A 22,994-nucleotide genomic window follows, 5' to 3' on the forward strand; every position below is an offset into this window, starting at 1 on the left:
AAAACATAACCTTTTGGTTTTAAACACACTCAAATAGTCTTTAAACATCTTGTTGGTCACAAAGTGGTTAAATTAGGTAGGTGGTCTGGAACATGATATAAATGCTGAAGGCTGTTAGCTGGGGTGTGTACTACCCTATAGAGCAAGAAACGACTACCTTACATAGCTACTTTTAGCACAGGAATTTTGGGCCAGTTAAAATGGCCACACCTTTTATTTGCTCAAAGGACAGGTTTGTTTTACAGGGTGTCTCCATAGTAGGTGTCAAGACTATTTTTTGTGAGAATGAAGGTTAGGGAGAGGCAGACTAGATGAGAGGGTTGAGGAGCAGGGACTTCCTGTTAGCTCAGTAATAAGCTAAAGACTTTCTGCACTGAGACAGGAATAGAATAGGGGCTTAAATTTTAAAAGGGGGCAGAAGCAGCAAGTAGCTGTGGTACCACTGTAAAGAGCATGACACAAGGTATACTTTGATACTACCAACAAAAAAACCCTAATAGCTGTACAAGTTGCTGTGTGTACTTAATCTTGTAACAGATTTTAAGCAGAAACCCTTTAAAGCTTTGGTTTACTTGTTAACTATATACTGTTTTGCATTCAGGACCTCAGGTCAGCTTGTTTGAGCAATTGCAAGATGTCATCTGAAGTAATTTTTTAAAAGTGACTAAAGTAGAAACTCAAGGAACTCTAAGACCTTCACTAGAGAAATTTGATGCTCTAACCACCATAGCAGTGCCTAAACTAGGAAAAGGGTATTTTTAAAATTGCTAGCTAAATAATTTATAAATATTTATATATCTTAAAACCTAATATAGGTGGTTTAATCTCTTCAAAATTGGGCTAGCCTGATCAGAGAGGACCCTAGAGGTAGCCTAGAGTTAGATTCCATTTTTAATGTTAAACTATATCTACAGTAAGGGTTTCTCTAGACAAAGGTACAAGTCTTAAAAATGTGTTAATGTTTTAGCTACAATTTTTTAAAAAAACAAACAAACCCAACCTTTTATCCTAATCTACATATGCCTTAGGTTAGTATTAAGTAGTGTTTCAAATAGGACTAGGACTTTTTTGCCTAAAAGAATAAGGTCCATGTGGTACCACTTGTATGGCAATAACATCTGTCATGAGAGCAGCCAACAGTGAAGAGGCATTACAACCACCATTGGTTTAGACTTGCTTTGAGTTATGATACACACTTGATTATGGATGAATTTGAAGATCACCGGAGCAGCTACAGAGAGTGCCAAGCACTTTTCTTGAGTTCAGTTGGTCAGAAAAGCCTCCAGAAACATCTGAGCTGAAGTTTAGATGTTTGACTGTTTGAAGACTGACACATGCTTTGCAATCATGTCAGCAAACCAGTTTTAAAACTACTGGTCTAAAGTTTTAAATAGACCACTCTCATGTACAGGTTGAACCTCTCTAGTCCTGCACCCCCAGGACCTGACCAGTGCCGAACCAGAGATTGTGCCAAACCACAGGAGGTCAATGCAGAGTGCCAGCAGGTCTCCAAAGGCATGGGGAGTAGGGATGCAGGGGGTGCTGCAGCTGCCCCAGCCTTTGTGCCCAGCATGGCGTGCTATCCAGGGGCCCCGCTGTCAACCGGGATCCTGGCCGCCGGCCCCTCGCCCAGGGTCCCAACTGCTGGCTCCCGTTCCTCCTCCTCCGTCTTGGAGCTTGAATGCCATGCCCCAGTTCCTCCTCCCTTTTGGAGCTTGAGTGCTGTGTTTGCGGTGCTCCGGAAGCACTGGGAGGGAGGAGGAGGAGTTGGTAAGCAGCGAGGCTGCTGATACACAAGATACTCTTGTAGTGCTTGCTTTGGCAGCACATATACTAAAATTGGAATGATACAGAGAAGATTAGCATGGCCCCTGCGCAAGGATGACATGCAAATTTGTGAAGTGTTCCATATTTTGGGGGGAGGGATAGCTCAGTGGTTTGAGCATTGGCCTGCTAAACCCAGGGTTGTGAGTTCAATCCTTGAGGGGGCCGTTTAGGGATCTGGGGCAAAAAAAATTGGGGATTGTGCCTGCTTTGAGCAGGGGGTTGGACAAGATGATCTCCTGAGGTCCCTTCCAACTGTGATAGTCTGAGTCTATGTGGGGAGAGCATCCACAGAGTCAGCACCTATGCTGGATCAGGGTGTGCTGGGTTAGAGGTGTTCAACCTGTACTATCATCACAGTTCATTTGTAAAATCTGATGCCACACTGTTAGGTGAACTCATCCAACGCTGAGATTCCAATCTTTAGACTTGGCGCAAGATCTTCTTGCACCACTTTGTCAGAAGCTGGGACTGTCCAACAGGGTTAATCACTCAGTAGTGGCCCTGTTTTGCCCATTCTCTCTGAAGCATCTGGCCACTGTTGGAAGATTGGATACTGGGCTGGGTGGACTGTTAGTCTGACCCAGTGTGGCCATTCTGATGTTCTTAATGTTAAGGTCTGCTTCTCTCTTTCAATTTTGAACTCAGGGAGGAAGTAATTCTATATTCCAGTTGTTCTTTTGGTGCATTTTCACATATATCAGTTAACATTGCTGCTTCAATGTGACCCAGACTGTTCTAATTTCCTGGGACATTGATCTACCTGCCTGTAGATTAGTGGGAGGTAGGAGGGAAAGACTATGGGAATAGGAGCCAGTCCCTTACTAGAGGCAATCTCCTGTATGAAATGAGGAAAATAGACATGAGATTTACCCTAATAATTCAGACACTTCTTTTTTCTGGGTGAACTCACTCTTGAATCTAACTCCACAAAAAGAGTATTGGCATATAACAGCATCATAATTCATGTTCATGGCATTAAGAATTCATTTGTCCTATCAACTTCCATTTTAATATATTTGATATGTGAAATCAAGTCTCAGATGCACATTCCCTTGAATTGTCTAATGAAAAAACTCTAGCAGTGATCTTTTTTGAGGGTGGGGTGTGTTTTTTTTAGGGGGAAAGAGCAGGGGGTGAATCGTCCCTGTTGGAAGAAAAATGTTTAGCTAGCTGAGACAACCCTTGAATTGTCCTTCCTACCTCATAAAGAAGCTTCTAAAAATACTCATTAAACAGCATGTATATCCAGCAAGTGTTTCAACATTTATTCTTGGTAGATTGCTTCAAAAGTTCCCACAGTGATCAACAGTTTTGAAGAGCTCACTGTTTTGTGTGCTATGTACTAGATCACCTGAAGTTATGGGAGCTATTACAATTTAAATTTAGTGTCTCATTTTATTGACATGGATCCCTCTTACCTTGAAAGTCTAACTTAACCCTTCAAAAACCAGAAATCAGTCAATTCCCAGGGCCTATAGACAAAATTCCTATCTGTGCAAGGAAAATGACCTGTTGACAATGGCTGTCTGCTAGTCTCCCCAGGGACCCCGTCAATTAGTGTTGAAAGCTGTTTAGCTAGCATAGATATCCAGTGTGTTACAGAATGTGGTAGATGGTGGAGCATGGTCTCTGTTGTGGTTTTTGTAACATTGTTTCAACCTGCACTATCAGCTCAAACTTTTTACATTGGGCAGAGGGCATCTGATTTTTTTAACTATTTTTGTTTGTACTACCTTAGTGCACAGGAGCCCTAGTCATGGACCAGAACTCCATTGTGCTAAGTGCTGTAGAGAGAGAACAAAAGGATGGCCCCAGAAAACTTACAATCTAAGTATGATTCATTTTAGTGTATGTGACATATGAGGAAGCTGTTGGAGAGGCATTGACTTAGTCTGTCTCCCTCGTTCTCACAACAGTAATTCTGGATCTCAGTACCACAGTTGGATGGCAGTTTCAGTGCAAGCCTTGCAGCAGGTCTGCACTTAAAAAGCTGGTGCAGCTGTGCAAAGATGCTACTATGCCAATGGGATAGTGTTTCCTGTTGGTGTCGTTAATCCACCTTTGTGTGAAGTGGTAGCTATGTCAATGCCCTCCCGTTGACATAGTGCTGTCCACCCTTTGAGGGTGGGGGGGAGAAGGGAGTAGGTCAGTATAACTATTCACTCGGGGTGAGGAGTTTTCACACTGCTGAGCGATATAGTTATGCTGATATAAATTGATAGTGTAGACCTGACCTTGATGTCTCTATCAATTCAGGAGTTTTGGGGTAAGTTTCATAGGAAGGTAGAGCATTGTGGTGCAGTAGCTAACCACCTTACTGTGCCCTTTTAAATTGGTGTCAGTACTGTCTCATTGGCATAAACAACATAGGGGTTGAGAGCGGCATACTTGTATAAAAGGACACATTCTTCATATTGTGTACAACTTTGACTTCAGACATTTATGAAGGGAAATGGAGTATGAAAATATCCAAGTTGTGGTTGGTCACAGTGGTAAAGGACAAAAGCCTTAATCAGGGATTTTCTTGTCTGATTGTTAAATTTTATCGGGTCAAACATGTTGACTTTACCAGCTGACAGTTTCGTCTGGGGGGAGGGGTGTTCAGAGGTGCAAATGAGTTAGGTGCCCAACTCCCATTGAAAGTCAATAGGAATTCAGCAATTACCTGCTTTTTTGTGCCTTTGAACATTTTCCCCCTGGGATCCTAAAGAGAGGCAGGTTAACAGATGCTGTTCCTTCCATCTTCACATGGAGTTGATGGAACAGTGTGAGGCACTTTGTATCCAAGGGCTGGGTGTACGGCTGCTTTACAGTATTTACCACTGTTTGACCCAGAGTTAAATTGAGTTTGTATATCTGTATTTTATACTGCCAGTAAACCGGCAGAGTAGTCTTTTTTCGAATTCTTTTCATAGCTTAAATGATACCTCTGCCCCCACTGACAGGCCATGTAATGCAGTATTCTGGAAGTATGGGTTTAATTCTGTGTAATAACTTGAAAATGTGGAGGAGTCCCACAATTTCATGTCCTGTCTAAATGCTTGCTAAAGCTTTATTAGTTTTCTCTCATTAGTAGCTTTGATGCAGAGCACACTGGAATTCAGGTTTTCAATTAGCTGCCACCATGTAACATCACTAGGTTTAGTCTTTAAATTATTCATGACTAAACAGTCTATCTAGCTTGGATTGCTTTCTAGCCCTTTGCTCAGACAGAATACAACTAATTTATTTTTATGGGTGACTAGTTTTAAGTAGATGAAGGATTATACAGATCAACTGAAAATGTATGGAGTTCCATAGGTGTGCTTTGAGACACATGGCAAGGCCCTGCCCTAAGATGTTTGTATTCATGCAAGCACTCTTTGCTCAGAAACTCAAGCTAGCTAATTGGAAGTAAAATTCTAATGAAGACAAGGCAGTTTGTAATTTTCACATGAGTTAGCAGGTTGAATTAGATTGGGTTTCCACCATAATGTTTAACTTGACCCACTAACTTATGTGAAAAATACCAACTGCCTTGTCTTTTACCTTGAGTTAACACACACTTTTTTCTTAGTGAAGACAAGGCTGTCTTTATTTTACAAGAAGGGGAAATGGGAGCTGGCATTTGAGAATTCAAAACTATAATTTAATTTAGAAAACATGTGAATATTTATATAATCCCACAGCAACTTCCACTTTTGGGAGTATAAACCTTCCTTTCGGAATATTTTGAGGAAGGAGTTATTTGAAGTTAATATTGTACAGCTAGACTACATGGTGTATAGGTGCATTTTATTAGATTTATGCTGCTAGAGCAACAAACCGGTAGTGCTGTGTGTGGTAGACAAAAAGCAGGCTGCTGCCATAGAAACACCCACAGTCAGTATTTAACCTGTTAATATTTTATGATGTAGCTAATCGGTGATTTTTTTTGGACTACAAAGACAAGGTATATAGCTACCCTGGACAAGACTTGTAGTCATATTTGAATGCACTTGCTATGCTTTGTTTTCTGCAAACAACAAGAAAAGTAATATTTCAGTAGCTATAATAAAAAATACAAATTAATAGGGTTCTTACACGAACACTAACACCATTCCTCATATTGGCAGTTTGGTTACTCTTTTCTGAAATAGCAGGTGGGTAAGGGAGATGGCTTTCAGAAATTGCACTGCAAGATAATGTGGTGTTATCTGTCATCATAAATGTTAACTTCAGTATCTGAAGAGCTATTTGTGCAGAGATAGAGTATAATCCTGGGCCTTTGGGACAGTAGTCTGGGAACAAAATTGCAATATTCTCAGTGGTTTGAGCATTGGCCTGCTAAACCCAGGGTTGTGAGTTCAATCCTTGAGGGGGCCATTTAGGGCTGGGGGCAAAAATTGGGGATTTGTCCTGCTTTGAGCAGGGGGTTGGACTAGATGACCTCCTGAGGTTCCTTCCAACCCTGATATTCTATGGTTCTATATTCTTGTAAAAAGTGATGATGCAGCAATTAGAAGGGGAAGAACGCACTATGGTATAAGATCTACAGGAAGTAGGGTTGTTGCTTAATCACAGTTAACTTACGCAATTAACTGAAAACAAATTAATCATGATTAATCGCACTGTTAAACAATAGAATACCAATTGAAATTTATTAAATATTTTTGGATGTTTTTCTGTACTATGCTCACTTTATATTTTTATTACTCATTTTTACAGTGCAAATATTTGTATTTTTCAGTTCACCTACAAGTACTGTAGTGCAATCTTTATCATGAAAGTGCAACTTACAAGTTTATTTTTGCTATATAACTGCAATAAAAAACAAAATGTAAAACTGCAAGTCCACTCAGTCCTCCTTCTTGTTCAGCCAGTTGCTAAGAGATACAAGTTTGTTTACATTTACAGGAGATAATGCTGCCCACTTCTTAATTACAGTGTCACCTGAAAGTGAGAACAGGCTTTCCTATGACACTGTTGTAGCTGGTATTGCAAGATATTTACCTACCAGATGCGCTAAAGATTCATATGCCTCTTCATGCTTCGGCCATCGTTCCAGAGGACAGGCTTCCATGCTGATGACGCTCCTTTAAAAAAATGTGTTAATTAAATTTGTGACAGGACTCCTTGGGGGAGAATTGTAGGTCTCCTGTTCTGTGTTTTACCTGTATTCTGCCATATATTTAATGTTATAGCCGTCTCGGATGACCCAGCATGTTGTTCGTTTTAAGAACACTTTCACTGCAGATTTGACAAAACACACAGAAGGTACCAATGTCAGATTTCTAGAGATAGCTACAGCACTCAACCCAAGATTTAAGAATCTTGAGTGCCTTCTGAAATCTGAGGGGTGAGGTGTGACACATGCTTTCAGAAGTCTTAAAAGAGTAACACTTTTTGATGTGGAAACTAGAGAACCCAAACCACCAAAAAAGAAAATCAGCCTTCTGCTGGTGGCATCTGACTCAGATGACGAAAATGAACATGAGCCGGTTCACACTGCTTTGGATTGTTATCGAGCAGAACCAGTCATCAGCATGGATGCATGTGCTCTGGAATGGTGGCTGGAGCATGAAGGGACATCTAAATCTTTAGCACATCTTAATATCTTGCGATGCGGCTACAACAGTGCCATGCAAACACCTTTTCTCACTTTCAGGTGATGTAAACAAGAAGCAGTCAGCATTACCTTCTGCAAGTGTAAACAAACTTGTTTGTCCAAGCAATTGACTGAACAAGTAGGACTGATTGGCCTTTTAGGCTCTAAAGTTTTACATGGTTTTATTTTTGATTGCAGTTTTTTGTACATAATTCTACATTTGTAAGTTCACCTTCCATGATAGAGATTGCACTGCAATACTTGTATGAGGTGAATTGAAAAAAAATTCTTGTTTTTTACAGTGCAAATATTTGTAATAAATATAAAGTGAGCACTGTACACTTGGTATCAATATATTTGAAAATGATTGAAATCAATATATTTGAAAATGTAGAAAAGATCCAAAAATATTTAAATGGTATTCTATTGTTTAAAAGCGTGAAAATTAATTGCACGATTAATTGCAATTTTTTTAAATCTCGACACCCCTAACAGGAAGTAAAAGGGGAATCCGTTTACTAAGCTTTTTAGTTTTTTAAAACACATAGACTTCTGAGTCTTCAGACATCCAGCATTGAGTGATCCTTAATAATTGCTCTTTAAATATAAACTGCATTCCTTGGTCCCAAAACTTAAGAAATGGGTGAACCTTTCCTTGTGTCTTTTGATGGCAGGAGACTATAAAGAGCACCAAATTGGTTGTCCGGCTTCCTGAAGTTGCTTTTTGTGGAATAAAATTACTAGTACAACGTGAAGTTTATGCTGGTATAGCTTACGCTAAATTGAAAAAGGCCACTATTATTCCGAACAAGTGTATACACAGAGTTATACTTGTACAGTAATTCTGTAAATTCCCCATGTAGGCAAGACAGTGTAATTGTGGTTTTCCAGTCTCTTCGGTTCTCCCTCTTCATTAGCTCACATTTCCAACTGGGAAGCTTACAAATAGACTGCTGCTTCTTTCCGTGTAAAACAGTCTTCCCCCTCTACCTTCTGGCTCTTGTCACAACAGGCATTTAGAATGTCTTGAAGATAAGAGGGGTGTGGATTTGTGAAGTTACATGTTGATTAAAGAAACCCTGAAGTGTAGAAAACTAGCAGCAGTAAGCATTTCTTGCTTCTATACACTTGACATATTTTTAAGTGTAAGAAGAAAATGGTGTAACTCTTCAGAGTACTACAAAAGCATCATTCAATCTGGCAGATTTGGAGGAGCCAAATTCTTTCTGACATAGAACGAATGTTTGTTTTTCCAGTTGATAGTTTCCTAACCTTACCTCCCACAGAGGGCAAATAAGTGGCTTATTCTTCTAGTTTTTCTGTAGAGATATCATGAGGACTTACTGCGTGAACTGAACCAGTCTCTGCATGCTATCAGATTGATACTGGAGACTTCTGACTCCATAAAACCTTGCCTGGTGTTTAAAAAAATCACCATGATTGCTAAATTTTCTATTTAAAGATACTTTGGTTAAAAGCTGGGATTTGCAAGAGCGTCTCAGGGAGTGAGAGAAAATCAACCTCCCTTAGATTTTGAAAATCCCAACCAAAATTCTTTTCTTTTTAAATAAATAAAACTTATGAATGCCATAGTAGATGGACACTTGAACAGTGAAATGTGAACCAAGATTATGCTGCTTTAGCTTGTATTTCACTGTTTGAACAATGAAAAGAGACTAATTAGGTGTACTTCTTAATAACCAGTTGCAATTTGACTCCTAGTTTCTTATACACTAGCAATGTTGCAGTTTTTAGGTACAGCAGAGGAATGTTCCTGAGAACAGATTTATTGGAATTATTAAATTTCATGGAACAACTTTGTCTTAAGTTTTACAAAGGCTTATTTTCATTTTTTTTAAAAAGAAACCTCTAAATTTAAAATGGTGTAATACTTCAGTTCCAATTGCTGTATTGCCAGGGTTCACAAACTTTTGCAAGATGGACTGCATCTTAATAGTGACGTTCTCTTAATGCAGTTTGTTGGTTGGAAACAAGGAGAGACAATGTTGTGTGCCCAGTCCACTCTCTGCAGACCACAGCAAATGCTTTGCAGATGACCAGTGACCCACAGACCACAAACTAGATCAGGTTCCCAAGTTATCTTGTGGTGTGCACCAAAGTGTTGCATTTGGCTTTGGAAAGTAGTTAGCAAGTTGCCCAACAGGATATTCAAGATGCAAATAGATAAAATATGTTTAGAATATAACTCCAGTTCATTTTGAGCTGCTTGTATGACCTACTTTTTTTAACCTGCTCATAGATGCAGTGAGCAGAGTGCTTTTGTCTTTACACAGATACTGTTACTGCTTCAGTTGTCACTAGATAGCTGCCATGTTAAGAGATAATGTTTCCAGTAATTGGAGTGTGATGATAAAGGGTATGGTTTCATCAAGATGTTGGAAAACGGAACAACTTCCCATTTGATTGAGTCAGAGGCTATAGAAGTAGATAAACCAAGTTCTCAGTTACCGGGGAAGTCTTTGTTGTGCAGTAATTTCATGTGCGGATCAAGATAAAACTATAATTGACCTACAGCTTTAAAAAATGCCCTTTTTGATAATACCCAACTTACTTATTCTGAGTTTTCAAATCCTCTCCATAATTATTTTAGACTTCAGCGTTGAGACTGTTTTGCTGTGTAGCACTAACTTAAATTAAAATTAGGGAGATGATTAGCTTGTTCTAAAACTTCATACACCAATATGAATATAAGCCATGCTGATAGTTAATGAGTTTGAGGTTATATGCAGTTTTGCTTTTTTCTTACTAAAAAATGTGAGCAGCTAATGCCGTTTAAGTAAGATTGGCCTTGATCAAGAGAACTAAACTAGATCTGTCTGGTTTCTCTTGCGATGTTCTTTTGACTGTGGATTGCAGGGTATTGGGAGATGAAGTACCAGACTGTTCAGTATTATAAATGCATTAGAGTCAAGGGTCAGAATTGTCATAGTTGTGATACGTGAAAAGTGTGGCATTTTTAACTGTCTCTATTAAATTTATAGTAGCAATCAGAAGTTTGTCTATGTAGTCTCTCTGGTAGAAACACAATTTCTGTTAATGAAAGCAACAATAGTTTGTATCCAAACTGATTTTAAAAATCTGCTATAGAAATAAATTTATATGTTGTCCCATATAGAAATGTAACTTTACAATGAGTTACTCAGAGGCTGCAGGTTGTGCTACCTTTGTGTTCATTGGATAGTTACTTGCTCAACAAGTAGCCCTGCTGATTTCAGTGGGACTACTCATGGCACAAGGTACTATGCAAAGTGATAGTGTCACAGTCTGGCCCAGTGCTTTGGTAATACATAGTCTGTATTTCAGAATAGTTGAGTCTGTTCAGCATTTTTATTAGAATAAACTTGTACATTATCCAAGTGTTTCGAGTCTAGTTCTCCAGGGCACTTATTTTATATGGAAATTAGGGTGTTCTTTGTTACTCTCTAGACTCTAGCTCCTAAGATACTTTTAAGTCCTTTAATTTGTAAGATGGCAGACAAAGGGCCACAATACTTTTTGCTGGAAGTGTATACTTGGACTCAGATATGTGGAGATACTTTAATAAAATAATGTGGAACATCCCTTAGGTTTATAATAGGACAATATCAAATAATTGACAAAAACTATCTGGGGAAAGACTTGTAGCTTTGCATTTTCAGTTCCTGATCTGTCTTTGTAACCTGCGTCTTCTCCTTGCCACCGAAAAACATGCATCATATGTCTTGTTTAGCAGCACCTCACGTAATGTGACTTAATGTCATACAATAATGTTTTTAGATGGTGTGGTTTTAGACCTTATAAGCAAGGGTTTAACTAGCAGTAGCATTTAGAGCTTTTTGACTTGTTCTTTATAACCTAGGGCAAATATTTGGAAGGGTGGGTTAGTTTAATGTTGCTGCCAGTGTGACTGGAGTATTGTTTTTTTGTTCTTTTTTTTAAACTAAAGAGTGGATGAAAATCTTGTCTGGTATAGGTAATTCTGCCACTAGATTTTCAGTGCCTGTTATCCTAATAGTTCAGGAAGGTATGCAGTCCAGAAGTTTTTGTTCCTGATGATCTTCACACTTTACTCTCCACCCCCCCACCAAATTTATGTAGCTCTACACATTTGCCTGATTTAAAATTACATACAGGTGAATGAAAGGCCAAGTAGATCTACTGTCAAAGTATTTTTCCTTACACACTTCTGCTCAGTTTCTCTACCATCTTAATTTCTGAATTGTCCTCCTGTTCTCAAAGTACCTGAGCAGAATTTAGAAAAATGCTGTCAACTTACCCTTTTCCATCTTTTTCTCTTCCAGCGGGGATCTGACGAGCTTTTCTCTACTTGTGTTACTAACGGACCCTTTATCATGAGCAGCAACTCTGCTTCTGCAGGTAAAATTGCTAGCAAAAAAGTATAGCAACCCATGATGTGTTGAAGGTACAATTAGCAGGGCTACTTTATTCCACTTGCTCTTGGTTTAAAATCTCTGCTTTCATTCTCACTGCTTGTTCTCGTTAGGGTTTGTGTAAGACCATACAAAATATCTGACTAGCTGCTGTCCTACATCCTAAAAAGGCCTAGGAGCTTGAACAAAATTGGTATCACAGGACAACTACTAAAATGGCCCTTTAAGAGATTAGATCCCACAGTTCATACTATAAACCTCTGCAGTTAAGCATAAATTGATCCTTAGGTTGATTTCGGACATATGTAGTCACCATGATGGGTATTATTGAAACAGTCTTACGCAGTATGGAGGTGAGTTCATAATCCTGCTCTAGATAAACTCATTAGTAATTTGAGTGCAGAATGCTGCATTTCATGGTTTGCTTTATTTGCCTCAAATTCTGCAGCTTTGAGCTAACACAATCCTCCAGTTATCTTATGTTCTCCTTAACTTCTGGCCTTTCTGCCAAGCTATATCATCTAGTGTATGTTAGTATACTGCCAACAATGTATGGCTAGCAATCGGATGATGCAGAATCCAGCTGAGCTAAGATGAAGTCTAGAGTTGCCATGTTTTCTGTTTGATATTGCCTATTTAAGGTGTGAGCCCCCTCAAAAAGCAGCTTCACCCCACCAATAATACTAGTCAAAGTGAAAAGGAAAAAGCAGACTAAAAATGTCTCAAACCTCAGAGTAGAAATATGGGCTGTGACATACTGTAAACATAAATGGTAAAATGGCCACTTGAGAGTTAACTTGTGATTCCATTGCTACTATGTCACTTGGCTCACTTATATAATTAGAAAAAATGAGTAGAACCAGGTGTCTTATTTGGGTTGCCTTAGAGCATGGAATTTCTTTATAATTTGGGGAGTTGGAAACTGAATGTGGGAGGCAAAGTGCAAGACAAAGTGGTAACCTGATGCCCTCTCTCAGATCAATTGGAACTGTAACAACCAACAATGCTTGTTCATTCTTTTCAGCTAATGGAAATGACAGCAAAAAATTCAAAGGTGACAGTAGAAGTGCAGGGGTCCCTTCGCGAGTAATCCACGTCCGCAAACTCCCCAGTGACGTCACGGAGGCAGAAGTCATTTCTTTGGGATTACCTTTTGGCAAAGTCACCAACCTTCTAATGCTGAAAGGGAAAAATCAGGTACTGTCCCAACAATTGAAAGTGAGGATTTTATGGGAGACTTGATTGAAACCATTATCATGGCATCAGCAAATAAGATGTATGTTGCTTACATAACTTTCACAACTGCCATATAGTAGTTAATAACTTCCAGATACATTTTCTGTTGTTCAAGATGATTTTAAGAGCTATTCAAAAACGTCCTCTCTTCTGACTTCAGGGGCTTCAAACACTGCTTGCATGCAGTCACTTTTCTGTTATAATTGATGTGTAAACTACTCTCCTGCTTTGTAGTTTACAAAGACTGATGAGCCAGCTCTTAGTCATGCTGGCCTAGTAGCCTCTTTGGTCTTCTAACTTTTGAGTTAAAGGATGCCTAAAAATTTAACAAGTAGTCAAAGCCAAAACCCAGTTGGACAATATAGTAGGTTAGCACAAATTCATGGTGACCAGGAAATCCATTGTGGATTATAAATTGGAAAGCAAAGAAGCAAACAGTTTTACAGTTACTGAATCACATAAAATACTTTATTCTCTGATTTTTGCAAGTATGAAAGTGTGTAGTAGCTCTTTTGATTTGATATTTCATAGTACATAAATTGTATTTATGCAGTGTATCCTAAAATTAATGACTCACTGCAGCACATTTGCATTTTTGTAAGAAGTAGTATGAGATCATAAGAATAAGCAGATTTGAAGATTAGCAGAGAATTAGTGAGGTTCTACGTTACACGTGTTAATATATAGTTCATGTGGTTTCATTCACTCAATTATTTGCAGTTTTTTAAAATGCTATTGTAAAAAAGTGGGAGATTTTAGCTAATAAATTTAAAATATTCAAGATTAAGGCCTGATTTATATCTGCAAAAGGTGAAAGTAGGCTGAAATCTGGGGTAACACTTCAGTCTGCGCTAGTGTCACTGTCACTTTGGCACTGTCAGAATTGATGGTCTCTTCAGTCTGATTATTGAAATTCTTTTGCAAACTGTTCTGTTGCCAAAAATTGCAATCTGAAGTCCTAAAAATGAGACCCAAGCAAATAAACCTGGTATTTATAACTGCACAGTGAAAACTCACTTGTTTTCAATATGGTTAGTCTCTTCTAAAAACAAGACTTAGTTGAAAACTTCTTGCAATTCTGTTATACAAGCAAGTGGCCTTGAAAGCTTGCATGTAAACATGTTTCAGAGTAGCAGCCGTGTTAGTCTGTATTCGCAAAAAGAAAAGGAGGATTTGTGGCACCTTAGACTAACAAATTTATTTGAGCATAAGCTTTAGTGAGCTACAGCTCGCTTCGTCGGATGCATTCAGTGAGCTACAGCTCGCTTCGTCGGATGCATCCGATGAAGCGAGCTGTATCTCACAAAAGCTTATGCTCAAATTTGTTGGTCTCTAAGGTGCCACAAGTACTCCTTTTGTTTTTGCATGTAAACAGAGACTCAGAACACACTACTGGTGTACATCTTGCTGAATCTCACTTAATATCCTGTACAGAAGACCTTCCATCGTTCACATCACGGTACCATCCAACATTCAAATTGCCACCTTAATGTAAGCGGCTCTGGTAATGACTGGAACATGTTGCATTTGTGATCTTATGCAGGCTTTCATAGAAATGAACACTGAGGAAGCAGCAAACACCATGGTAAGTTACTACACCACAGTCACTCCAGTCCTTCGAAGCCAGCCCATCTACATTCAGTTCTCCAACCACAAGGAACTCAAAACAGACAACTCTCCAAACCAAGCAGTGAGTAGTAATTCTTTACATTATCCTTCAATAACAATTGCCTAGCACTTCACTGAGTACCCTTAAACCGCCAATTGCCAGAAGCTGGGTCTGGATGACAAGACAAATCATTCAAAATTGCCTTGATCTTTGAGTAGTGTCCCTATGAGTGCTCCACCTCATGTGCACATGTGCCCCATGTGCTTTTGATTGGAGACTTTCATTAGTATTGTTTGTCCAGCCTGCACATGTGCCGTTAATAGCCTCATGTCTTGCACTGAGGGTATGTCAGGCTGTGTGAGTGAACTGCCCTCAATTCCTTTTAGCCACCTTCACCTGAGGTGGAGCTTGGCGTGTTTGCCTTTGCTTTTGCAGTGCTTGTTTATCCCAACTTAGCTCGCCTAGTTAGTTCTTAATTTGTAATCACAGCTTGTAGTTTCTTGCTGGGAGGGGAGGAGTTTTTTTCTTTTCCTCTTGGGAATTCCTACCTGTGTGGGGCATGACCGGTTTACTGGGATTTAAATGTTACACCTCATGTAGAGGGAACCTATCCCGATCAGTGCTGGAGATCAAAGTGCATTTGCTGCCTGGGAGAGTCGCGTGTTCCTCAGAAGTGTCCCTTCTGGTTGGCCCTCTAATGTAGGGTTTGGAAGAACTCAGAAAGGAGGCTGTGACTACTGATGGTGGAGCGTTCCCTTCACCCTGATTTGGAGCCAGGTCAGGAGAACTCCATGTACATCACTCCCTGGGGGCCTCTGGCGCCCCTTCACCACAGCACTCTTCCAGAAAGGGGAGATCCTCAGAGTCCTCTTCTAAACATCCTAAGAGGAGGAGCGCTAATTCCCTCCCAAAGAACCCTCCTCAGAGATCTCATTTCCTCACCAGGTCGATGATCTCAGAGACAATGTCTTTGAGGCTCAGTACCGTGGAGGCAAAAATAACTTCCAGTGCTGGTAAGCAAGAAATCCAGTTTAAGTCCAGTCATGGTTCTCTGAAGGCCCCAGTACTATCTACTGGAGATGCACAGACCAAACACAGAGGAACAGAACTGGTGGACTTAACTCCTTTCCCCATTCCCCTATGGAGTTATTCATTACCTTGTAAGCCTCCAGCCACATCAGCATTCTAAACAATCGGTACTGACTAGCATGGACAAGCATACTGATCTATTTATGCTGTAGCAACATTCAGAACTGCAAGATTTTTAGATACACAAAGGACTTATCAGTGACTGCTGAACCAGAGTCCTCATTGCTGGTGGTTAGAGTGCCTTTTGGTACTGCGAGTCACTCAGTCTTCAGAGCTCCAGACATTTCCAGTACTTTCACCCCCTTTTCAACTGAATATCTAACAATAAAAGAAGAGGATGATTATTTCCCTTCAGCATCGATTGCTGTACAGGGTTCCCTTATGGTACCCGTATATGGACCTCCTTTCTCAGAGGGGTAGGAGCGGAACTCAAGGACCTCACAACTGCTGGTGGGAGCATCCCTGGGTGCCACCTCTTCCTCTCAGTGGTGGTGATGGAATCCTTGGGCACTTTATCACAGTTTCCAGGCCCCCAGCCCTCTCCATCGGAATGAAAGGGAGACTCAAGCTTCTCCTCTCCAGCAAGAGGAAGAAACATATGAATCCCAAGAAACTAGGGCAGATGAAGCCAATCCTTAAGCTGCCTCGTTGTAGTTTTGTACCATCCTCACCAGATGAATCTGTAATGCCTCCTCCATCTATGCTGGATAGCTTTTGGCAGTTCCAGGATCTTGTTAGGATCCTTAGATACCTCGTTGAGGAGGTCAGAGAACCCAAACACAAGCTGCTGGATATTCTGTGCTTTGCAACGCAATCCAGAGTTGCCCTTCCTCTCAACAAGGCTCTCCTGGAACCTTCTAAAACCATTTGGCAAACCCCAGCTACAGTAATGCTCACATGTCAGAGGACTTGGAGGTCTTATTCTCCCACCCTCCACCTAACACTTGGTGTTGATACAGTTAATGAACGGGGCAAGCAACATTATAAGTCCTCCACATATGATGGAGACCAGAAGTGCCTGGCCCTGCTGGGCAGAGAATCCTATTGATCAGCAACCCTACAGATCCATATTGCAAATTACTGGGTACTGATGGCAAAATACAAATACATGTATAGTTTATTGAACACCTTCCTTCAAACCAAAGGGAACAATTGCAGGCTACTGTTGCTGACAGACCATTACTGGCCAGGACGTCTCTTCAAGCAGCTCTGGGTGCTGCAGATACTGTAGCCCACTTCCACTCTGTGGCAGTGGTGATGCGCAAGGCTTCATGCTTACAGCTTCCCCAGAGAAGTCTAAAATATGGTGGTGGACTTTCCATTTGATGGACTGCAGCTGTTTGCGGAAAATACTGATGAGTTTTTGCATACCCTTACGGATTCCAGGGCCACATTACACTTGTTAGGTATCTACACTCCTACAAACAAAGGGAAGTTTAGATCACAAATGGCTCAAAGTTCTTGTGATGCAATTCTTTCCATTTCAGAGGCTGAGGGAACCTCTTGAAAGACACAGGTTAGAGCTTTTTCTCTGGAACCTATCTGATGCATCTGTGCAGCAGTCTTTTTCATCAAAATATCCATTTTGACCGGGTGGTTAAGGGTTCAAACCTCAGACTTACATTCACTTGTCAACTTCAGTGTTTTCCCCATTTCCCCCCTTTGGAGACACTCACACTCCTAGGCTTGTTGGAAATGGGAATCACCTCGGACAAATGGATGATGGACGTAATACCTGGCAGCACCACGCATTTTACCTCCCTCCCGCCGCCTCATTCCCCTTTCCTGTCCTTCATGGACCCCTCTCACAAATCCCTATTAGGACAGGAAATAAACTCTCTCCTTTGTTTAGGAGCGATAGTCAGGGCCCTGCTCAGCACAGGGGGAAAGGCTTCTATTGATGGCATTTCCTTGAACCAAAGAAAAACAGAGGGTGGAGACCCATCTTAAATCTAAGGCTCAAACAAATTTGTGAAACCTAAAAAGTTCAGGATGGTGACTCGGGGAGCTATAATTCCTTCTTTAAATTCAGGGGTTTGATTTTCAGCCATTGATCTTCAAGATGCATAATTCCATATTGTGATATACCTGTCTCACAGAAGGTTCCTTCACCTTGTCGTAGGCCAGGTTCATATTCGATATCAGGTGCTCCCGCTCAATCTCTCCTTAGCTCCATTAGTGTTTCAAAAGGTTCTTTTCATGGTGGCTGCCTACCTGCATCATCAGGTGATCATAGTATTTGTGCCTTGATGACTGGCTGTGCAAGGGGTTGGTCATACCAAGAGGTGTCATTGCCATAGCAAAAACACTTTTCTTGTTCTTAGACTTGGGTCTGCAGTTGAATGTGGAAAAATCCACACTGACACCCCTTCAGAACATACAATTTATAGGGATATTCGTGAATTCTTTAGCAGACAGGGCCTTCCTTCCCATGGACAGGCTTGTGATATTATCTGACCTTGTCAGAATTATTCAAGGGAGTCCCCAGACTTCAGTTGTGGTAGTTTATACCACTGAGACAGAACAGGTGAGGTTACACCTTTTGCTGTTTCCAGGGGTAGCTTGGATCAATTTATTTGCCAAACAAACACAGCCTAGAGAAACAGGAGTCAGTTTCCCAGCTGGTGAAGCGTTCCCTAGACTGGTGGATGGTTCTTCGCAGTGTAGGGGCAGAGGTTCCTTTTCTTAAACTAGCTTTCCTAGTGGCTATTACCTTCACTCCGTAGATTCAGAAAGATTGGGGCCTTCATGGCAGACCCTCCTTTCACAATTTTCTACATGGCTAGTGTCCTTACCTGCATCCTGGGGACCTTCCTAAAGTGTCTTGAGTTTCATCTGAATCAGATCATTTACCTGTCCGTTTTCTTTCCAAAAACTTCACAAATCCAACATGAAGACAGTGCTCCATACTCTAGATATCAGAAGGCCATTATCTTTATATATATATAGGACTAAACCATTTAGTAAATCCCATAGGCTTTGTTTTGTTTGCAGACAGATTAAAAGGCTCTGTTATTTCTATCCAGAGGGTAGCAAAAAGGAATTCAGGGCGTATTATATATGTGGCCAATGGGAGCTGCAGGGGCAGTGCCTGCAGAGAGGGCCACTGTGCAGAGCCACATGCTGTCCTCCCCTTCCCCCAGGCCACAAGGGCACATTGGCCCCTTCTGGGAGCAGCATGGGGCAGGCAGGAAGCCTGCATTAGCCTGCCCACGGTAAGCACCACCTGGTGGGGGGCCACACCCCTGCCTGGAGCCAGCACCCCAAGCCCCAGCCCAGAGCCCCAAAGTGCACCCCAACACCTTGCCCCAGGCTCTGCCCAGAACGTCTGCCAACACCCCAGCCCAGTGAAAGTGAGTGAGGGTGGGGGAGAGCGACCAATGGAGAAAGGGAGGATGGAGTGAGTGGGGTTTTGGGGAAGGGGCAGGGTAGATGCTGGGTTGCCCTTAAATTCAAAGTGATCTTGGGCCTAAAAAGGGTGGGAGACCACTGTTCTAAATCATCAGGCATTGGCCGCTGTCAGAGACAGGGTAGAAAGCTAGATGGACCATTAGTGTGACCCACTATGGCCATTCTTAACTATCCATTTGGTTTCATTGTTGGTCCTGATGCGCCGCTAATGCTGTGGCTCAAGGATCTGCAAGGGCTAAATTTATGAATTTTATACTGTGTATTATTTAAGCACTATTATATGGGATAGGGTTTGAAAATTATGCTGGTCTGAGGCTCAGGCTGGATAAGTTTAGTCCTGGATTAATGCTAAAGCACTGCCAGTCCTTCTCTACTAACATGCTATCCCACCTTTATATTCTGCTGTGGACAAGACCCTAGACTGAGGCTGACATGACAGCCTCCAAGGCATGATAACTTGAATAAACAGGACGGGTCTCCAGTAGTCTTACATAATCACTTCTAGTCCTGGTAGATTTTGCAAGAAATTGGACCTTAGAATCACATGTTTTTGATTGCCCTCTTGTTTTTTCCTCCACTTTCTGATGATTTTAAGTGGCTAACTTAAACCGATAGAGCTAGAAATTAACAACTTTTGCAATCTAGAAAGCTTGGGGGTGCAACTCTCAGATAGTTAATGCTGTTTGTTGTTCATTTCTGCATTCTCTGGGAGATGAACTGCTAAAATTATCAGTTGAAATGATAGGGGGTGAAGAACGTGGTAGCATTTTCTGAAATGTTTCCCATTCCACATTCTGGGCCAGTTAGACAAGCAGAACTTCAGGGCCTCAATGCATAGATGAGATGATGCTAAAAGGAGAGATTTAGGTTTATTAGCAACTGGGGAACTTTGGGGAAAGGAGGTGCCTTTACAGCAAGGCTAAACCAAAACAGAACCAGATTGTTCTAATTTTATGTGCCACCAATCATAGAGGAGACTTTAAACTAAGGGCTCAGGGAAACAGGTGTGGAGGTGCACACAGTTCAGGCAGACATTCCTTAGGTGAGGATTTATTAAAGGGGACAGTCTCTGTCCTAGTAAAGAGAAGATGATAGAAGTTGATAGAGTACAGGTAGGAACTGAAGAGTAAGTCAAATGAGTCCTATTCAGTTATATCACATAAAGACGGATACCTAAATATTGACAAATTTAAGTGCTTGTATACAAATGCCAGAAGTCTAAATACTAAGATGGGTGAACTTGAGTACCTGATATTAAATGGGGATATTGATCTAATAGACATCACAAAAACTCGGAACAATGATAATCAACATGACCTGGTAATATCAGGGTAAAAAATATATAGGAATGACAGAGTAGGTCATGCTGGTGGGGGAGTGGAAATATAGTAAAAATCGTAAATGAATCAAATTGTACCATAGATTCTCTGGATAGAAATTCTATCCTTGATTTAATTTAAGAGTATAGCAATAGGAGTAGAGGACCAACCACCTAACCAGGATGGTGATAGTGATTGTGAAATGCTCAGGGGTGTTAGAGGCTACAAAAAGAGAAAAAACAATAATGGGGGGTTCAGCTATCCCCATATTGACTGGGTACATGTCACATCAGGATGGGCTGCAGACACGCAATTTCTAGACCACATTAACGTCTACTTCTTGGAGCAGCTAATCCTGGAACCCACAAGCGGGGAGGTAATTCTTGGTTTAGTCCTAAGTGGCGCACAGGATCTGGCCCAAGATATGAATATAGCTGAACTGCTCAGTAATTCCAACCATAATGTAATTAAATTTAAACTTCCTGGTAGAGTGGAAAACATCAAAGAAGCTTTTAACCTCAAAAAAGGAGAACTACACAAAAATGAGGAAAAGTTAGTTAAATGGAAGTTAAAAGGAACAGTCACAAACGAAATGCCTGCAAGCTGCATGGAAACTTTTTAAGCACCATAATAGAAGCTTAAACTAAATGTATTACCTCCCCCCGACCCCCACAAGTAAAAAAAAGCAAGAGGACCAAACAAATGCCACCATGGCTAAGCAATAGAGTAAGAGGAGGTTAGAGAGACAGTCTTCCTTTAAAAAATTGGAAGTCAGATCCTACTGAGGAATATAGAAAGGAACATAAACTCCGGCAAATCAAGTGTAAACCTATAATTAGGTCGGCCAAAAAAGAATTTGAAGAGCATTTAGCAAAAGACACACAAACTAACAGGAAATTTTTTTAAGAACATCAGAAGTAGGAAGCCTGCCAAACAATCAGTGGGGCCACTGAGTGATTGAGGTCTAAAGGAGCACTCGAGGAAGACAAGGCTCTTGAGGAGAAGCCAGATGAATTATGGCAGTGAAGCTCAATGCAAATAATTCATTTGGCTGTTCAACATGATCTGGAAAAAGGGGTAAACTGGGGTGGCAAAGCTTACAGATACAAAATGTCTCAAGATAATTAAATCCAAAGCTGATTATGAAGAGTTACAAAGGGATCTCACAAAACTGGATGCCTGGTAACAGAATGGCAGATGAAATTCCGCATTGATAAATGCAGAGTAATGCACACTGGAAAACATAATCCCAATTATACATACTAAAGGATGGAGTCTGTTAGCTGTTATCACTCAAGAAGGATCTTGGAGTCGTTGTGGATAGTTCTCAACCCATCTGTTCAGGCTGCAGCTGCTGTCAAAATAACAAACAATGTTAGAATGGTTAGGAAAGGGATAGATAATGCAATAAGCATCATAATATTACTCTCTAAATCCACGGTATGTCCGCACCCTGAATACTGCATGCAGTTCTAGTTGCCCATTTCAAAAAAAAAGATATATTAGAACTGGAAAAAGCAGAGAAGCGCAACAAAAATGATTTAGGGTGAGGAACAGCTTCCATTTGAGGAGAAATTAAGAGAGTAGGACTGTTCAGCATGGGAAAGACATTATTGGTGGGGATATGAGAGTGGTCTATAAAATTGTGACTGGGGTGGAGAAAGTGAATAAGGAAGTGCTATTTACCCCTTCATGTAATGCAAGAACCAGAGGTCACCCAATGACAGTAATAGACTGCAGGTTTAAAACAAACATAAGGAAATATTCCTTTGCACAATGTGAATCTCGTTGCCAGAGGATGTTGTGAAGGCCAAAATGATCACTTAATTAAAAAAATTAGATAAATTCCTGGAGGATAAATCCATCAATGGTTATTAGCCAAAATGGTCAGAGATGTAATCCAATTTCTAGGTGTCCCTAAATCTCTGACTGCCAGAAGCTGGGACTGGATGACAGGGAATGGATCATTTGAAATTGCCCTGTTCTGGTCATTCCCTCTGAAGCATCTGGCATGGACTACTGTCAGAAGCCAGGATATTGGGCTAGATGCACCATTGGTCTGACTCAGTATGGCCGTTCTTATGTTCTTAAGTAAAGTGAACATAGATATGATTCTGAGAGCCCAGGTGTCTGATAAATAGTAATGTTGGTGCATTTTCCAGTTTCCAGTGTGTTCTATAAACAGGCTCAGAACAGGAACCTCACAAAGGGAGACTCTCCATTTTATGAAAATATTTTTTTCAAGTTTGTTTTAACTTCACTGTCCTTAAAACATCAAGGATTTGTAAACTTGTTTAAAATTCCTAAATAGTTTTTTTAAAAAAGTTGCTCATTAATCTTTGTTTTGTCAGTTTCTGTGGCTTGTCAAAAGTTCAGCTCTGATTTGCCAGTTGTAGCATTACTTTACAGCAGAAGACACCTGCAAGCACCATAACTAAAGAGCCTTAATTCTAGTTTAATTCTCAGTCCTGGGGATGAGGGAGTATTCTTTGCACATTTAGAAGGGTGAAGCCCCAGTATGTCGTGGTGTTACTTTTAGGATAGTT

General features: G+C 40.6%; 1 protein-coding gene and 1 non-coding gene across 3 annotated transcripts in view; both read left to right on the forward strand.

The window, feature by feature from the left end:
* The window catches only part of PTBP1 (polypyrimidine tract binding protein 1), a 53,012-nt gene that overhangs the window by 11,891 nt on the left and 18,127 nt on the right, over positions 1 to 22,994 (forward strand). The window contains exons 3-5 of one of the 2 annotated variants that reach the window (XM_073323928.1): positions 11,695 to 11,770; positions 12,809 to 12,981; positions 14,564 to 14,710. In XM_073323928.1, coding sequence (XP_073180029.1) covers positions 11,695 to 11,770; positions 12,809 to 12,981; positions 14,564 to 14,710 — 396 coding nt within the window. The remainder of the gene's footprint in view (positions 1 to 11,694; positions 11,771 to 12,808; positions 12,982 to 14,563; positions 14,711 to 22,994) is intronic. The other variant, XM_073323929.1, reaches the window with a different exon arrangement.
* LOC140903431 (U6 spliceosomal RNA) lies at positions 1,810 to 1,916 on the forward strand. The gene has a single exon (XR_012156248.1). It is a non-coding gene; the product is annotated as a U6 spliceosomal RNA (small nuclear RNA).

This window comes from Lepidochelys kempii, chromosome 25, assembly GCF_965140265.1.
Source record: "Lepidochelys kempii isolate rLepKem1 chromosome 25, rLepKem1.hap2, whole genome shotgun sequence".
Lineage (NCBI taxonomy): Eukaryota > Metazoa > Chordata > Testudines > Cheloniidae > Lepidochelys > Lepidochelys kempii.